General features: G+C 43.8%; 1 protein-coding gene across 2 annotated transcripts in view; it reads right to left on the bottom strand.

The window, feature by feature from the left end:
• Positions 1–208: 208 nt before the first annotated feature.
• faxcb (failed axon connections homolog, metaxin like GST domain containing b) overlaps positions 209–4,415 on the bottom strand; it is an 11,924-nt gene continuing 7,717 nt past the window's right edge. For both annotated transcript variants that reach the window (XM_057044147.1, XM_057044146.1), the window contains 2 exons: positions 3,145–3,261; positions 209–2,749 (listed from right to left, as the gene is read on the bottom strand). In XM_057044147.1, coding sequence (XP_056900127.1) covers positions 2,430–2,749; positions 3,145–3,261 — 437 coding nt within the window. In that variant the 3' untranslated portion in view covers positions 209–2,429. The remainder of the gene's footprint in view (positions 2,750–3,144; positions 3,262–4,415) is intronic.

The raw sequence follows: 4,415 nt of genomic DNA, 5'->3' as shown, positions 1-4,415 counted from the left end.
GAATACAAGTTTCACCTTATTAAACTGTGATGCCATCATGTATAAGGCTTTTTTTTTTTAGTTTAGAGGCTTCTTTGTAGTTACATTGCTCATTTATTTGCATTTGGTATCAGATTCTCTTATGTGTAAAGAATAAAATTCCCCATTTGGCACTGGTAACACAGTTCGAGGTGTGCTAAAGTGTGCATTAATTTGCAACAACAGCCGGTTTAAAATTGTCACAGCTATTTTTTTTATTTATTGAAACCATCTGCTCTATAACTGCAGAGCCACAGGTAGTTTCGTCAGTCAGTGAGCTTTTACAGTATCATACACCCGATATTTACATTACCCCGGCAGTAATGCAATGACATGGTTCCAATAACAGGACGTAGAGTTTAAATATGGCTTGATTAAATCAGTCCGACCGTGTGAGACGCCCAGCTCGGACGCAGCGAGCGTAAAGCACCCGAATGGCTGCTGCGGAGAGTCAGGGTTTGAGCCCTGGGATGACACGCTGGAACAGATTAGAATCCAGGGCCCCGGTGATAAGCTCATCTTCTGGTCTTGGGTTCTCATTTCAAGGTTCCCTGCACTTAGACTGGAAGGGGAAAAAAATGGGAAAAACCACATAATCATCTCAATGATTATGTCAATATACAGATGATCCTACAGTACTTTGGTTTGGGTTGTTGGGTCATCTCCACCGGATACTTCTGCCCAAATATAATGAATATGGGCAAACTCATCCAATATGGGACCTTGCCTCGATCCTCTTGCCTTATCACCTGCAGAGGATTGTGGGTAAGTATAAGCAGAAATAAATGCTGGCTGTGAAATTTTACCCTGAAAGATAGCAAAGCTCCAATTTTACGTCCTTTTTGTACATTCTAAGCAAGTTGAGACACCTCATTCATCTTACTTCAGGCCAATGACTGGACTTCATCAAGGAGATGTTGTGAATATTCAACAAATTAATGGTTTTTTTTAATATAGCGAGAACCCAGAGCAAAATTTCATCTCCATTTAGCGTATTTAGGCAGAAATCCTTGTTCGCCTCTGCCAGTGTGGTTTATTATTACTGAATTTAAAAGGACTGGACTGACTCCTAATCTACTCTCATCCATTCGTTATTCCTCCCAATCTTGACCATCAAATTACCAACTACAAGCGTGTCCACCGTGCATAATTTGACAGATATGACGTTCGCCGAGACAATCGGCTCAATTTCACACAGAAGGATTTACTAACTATAATTTGGTATTTTACAGTTTTGCTTCTCACACACACACACACACACACACACACACACACACACACACGCTTCCCATTCATTTGGCTTCTATTGCTGTCTGCCTCCATAGATCAACACTCTCTTTGAAATAAGGTGAAAATAAATTTCCACTAGTGCAAAAATAACTTCTCTCTTTGAGAACAACATGGAAACAAAGATTAATAATATATATAAATATATCTGACATACAGAACCAAAACAAAGTGGCACTAAAAAGAAACGATTTAACAACAGGCTCCTCTGCCGCCTGGGGGGAACTAAGGCTGATTTTGTTATTGTACGTATGCATGCGCACCCACCTCACACCTACACACAGTGATAAGCTGAACGGCAATCATGTTGATGTTTAGAAATGAAGGAGAGGTGTTTAACTGCATGATTGGGGCAGGGCATCCGGGCAGAATGGCAATAAAGGAGACCTGTGACTGGAATATGGCTCCACCTAGCGGTCACAGTATGCAACGGACGATAAAATTGACTGGAAGCTCCCAATTCACCACCAACAGCCTCAGACTTGACTACACAGGCATAGAACAGATGATAAGCATCAAATGAAACAGGCACAGATCTGATCATCGGATTTTCTCTAGGACTACAAGGACATCTAAGGTTGCGGTCCGACGATGTCATCGTGTTTTGATGAGGATTCTCCGACAAAAAGGAAATGACACGAGGGCATCGATGTTTCATATCCAGCACACGGGTGGTTAACAGCGGAGATGCAGCAGCTGTTCCTTTTAGCCACATGATCAATCTCCACCTGTTCAAGGAAGTTTGTGCGTTAAGACACGCGGCGGAGTGGTGATTAGTTGCATCGTTTCATAGCAAGTGAAGTGCCACCTGTCTTGTCTGCGGCGCTCTCCTGTAATCTTCGCGCTTTTCAGAAGATGAGATGTTCCCTCTGTGCTCACCTCACACAACACCTGCGTTTGCATCTTGGGGTGAGACGAGTAAGGCAAAGAGAAGCTGCCACCGTGACAGTCCTGATGTTACAGGAGAACACGAACCGTGCAGGTGCGTGGACCAGGTTCAGTTTGCACGCTCTGCATAGCGATGCCCGGTCTGGGGGATCATTCGGAGGAGAGGATGGAGGAACTGAAATGTTCTGACTCTTGCACCATCCTGTCGGGGTCAGCCCGTGGTGGGCGTTCTCGGGTCAAACCTCCAGCTCCGGCATCTGGTCCTCTTTAAGCGGGGCATCGTTGTCAGAGCCTGTGCCCACGTCCGAGTCAAAGAGCGAATGGTCGGAGTCGGGGCAGTTTGTGTGCGTGTTTGCCGTCAGGTGACTGCTGGCATCACTGTCGTCGAACGTGTCAGTCCTGGAGAAGAGGCCAAAGTCCAGCAGGCCTTCTGGGGAACTGCCCCTGCTGCTCTCGCTGCCTCCATCGTAGTAGAGATCCTCCACGTCTACAAACCACTCAGGCCAGAACCGCCTCCGTATCCGCTCACAGAACATCGCCAGGTTGATCAGCTCTCCTGCAGAGAAAGCACGTTGATGTGAACGAGCCTTTCAGATCATTTCAGATGTCTGATACAGAGCGAGGAATCACATCTGAGCCAATCTGTGAGACAAATTTTGTGTTATCCCTCATTATCACTATCAGTCGCTCCTCATAATAACCCAAATCAAAAGTGACACCACAGAACGTTCATTTGTAACATGACAAACCGTGGCTTTCTAAAAGATAAGCATCTCGAGTGTTTTCTTCTTTGTGCGAGATGTGAACGCGACAATCAAAGCGCAGCAGCGCCGCTGCAGCTGTGGACCGTTGCTGCCACCTAGTGGATAAATCAGGCAAAGGCGGCCAAAGGTGCGTCGGGGGAAGAGTCGAATTACAGCGAGATCAGCAGTTGTTCGGAGACCAGCTCACCTTTGATCAGCTGCTCTGGTCGTGTACCAGGTAGGGTCCACATCGCCTGGGCTAAATGCCCAAACACCGTCGCGTCCAATGTTGAAATCTTGGAACCCATGAAGTATTTTTTATCTCCTGCAGGACAGAGGAAAAAGAAAGAGATGACAAAAAAAATTAAACTAATTATTCATTCAATTTGCTTTTGTTCTTCCTGAAGTCCAGCGCTTAAGTCAATGTTTTCCTTCTGAAACCATGATAATGAAGCAGATGGGAAAAGAAGCCTGTGTGGTGAGAAATGTGATCTTTTCCTTCCGTTTCCCTTTAGGAACTATATACACTTTCATTTCATTTTCACTTCATGGCGAAGCTGCTGCAGCCAACAGCAGCAGACTTCAGACTCTCCTGGAAGACCAAAACATTAACAGAGAAGGCGCTTGCTGGTAAAGTGCCCCGATGCTTCCAAACCGGGGGTATGAATTTCTATTTTACGAGTGCGTCCGGCTAAATGGCACAAACGGATCAATTCAAATAGCTTTTTCTCTCCGGTATCTGCTTGATGTTTCCACCTGAGACCATATTTCTGTGGCTCTATTCCAGAACCTTCCTTGGATCCATTCCGCTCACCTAGAACTCATCAACATGTGGAAATAGCTTAGTGATGCTTAAGTGATGCTTTTTCATAGCATCTAAACTTCAACTCTAGAATTTCTAAAATGAATCTGAAACCTTTATTAAATTATGAGGATTCTTTTGTTTGCATAATTTACTTCTCCGTAGTAGCAGTATTTGTTTACTTTTGGTAAATTCCTGTATTGTGTTTATGTTTTTCTCTCTTTTAAAGCCTGTTCAACACCTGCTGACTCAGGTGCAGTTTGTCCTTTGCTGTACAAAGCAAGTTAGAGTCCAAAACAGACCAAACTCGGGCTCTTGGAGATTTGCATCTTTAAATAAATCTGATTTTATTATCTTAAAAGAACAAGCCTGCAATTTTTAAATGGCGTAAGAAAGTTAAGTAATCACTTATTACAGCTCATAACATGAGCCCTAATGTAATATACATCGATCAAAAAAGGGTTGGAGAGGTTGTAAGATGCAGCAATGACCAATAACGTGACTAATTTAAGACATTTAAGATTTATTTGAGCAACATGATGTCAATTATCCCCTAAAATGCTTAAATGAGGTACATTCGAAGCTGATGCTGTATGTACAGTAGTGTTCATTGTAGCTCCATCTAAATCTCATATTTCTGTAACACTGGACGCACTGACAGGTTTATGACGTCTGCG

Source organism: Takifugu flavidus, chromosome 10 (assembly GCF_003711565.1).
Source record: "Takifugu flavidus isolate HTHZ2018 chromosome 10, ASM371156v2, whole genome shotgun sequence".
NCBI lineage: Eukaryota > Metazoa > Chordata > Actinopteri > Tetraodontiformes > Tetraodontidae > Takifugu > Takifugu flavidus.
Note: the sequence above shows the minus strand (reverse complement) of the source record. Positions and strands in the feature narration are given on the sequence as shown.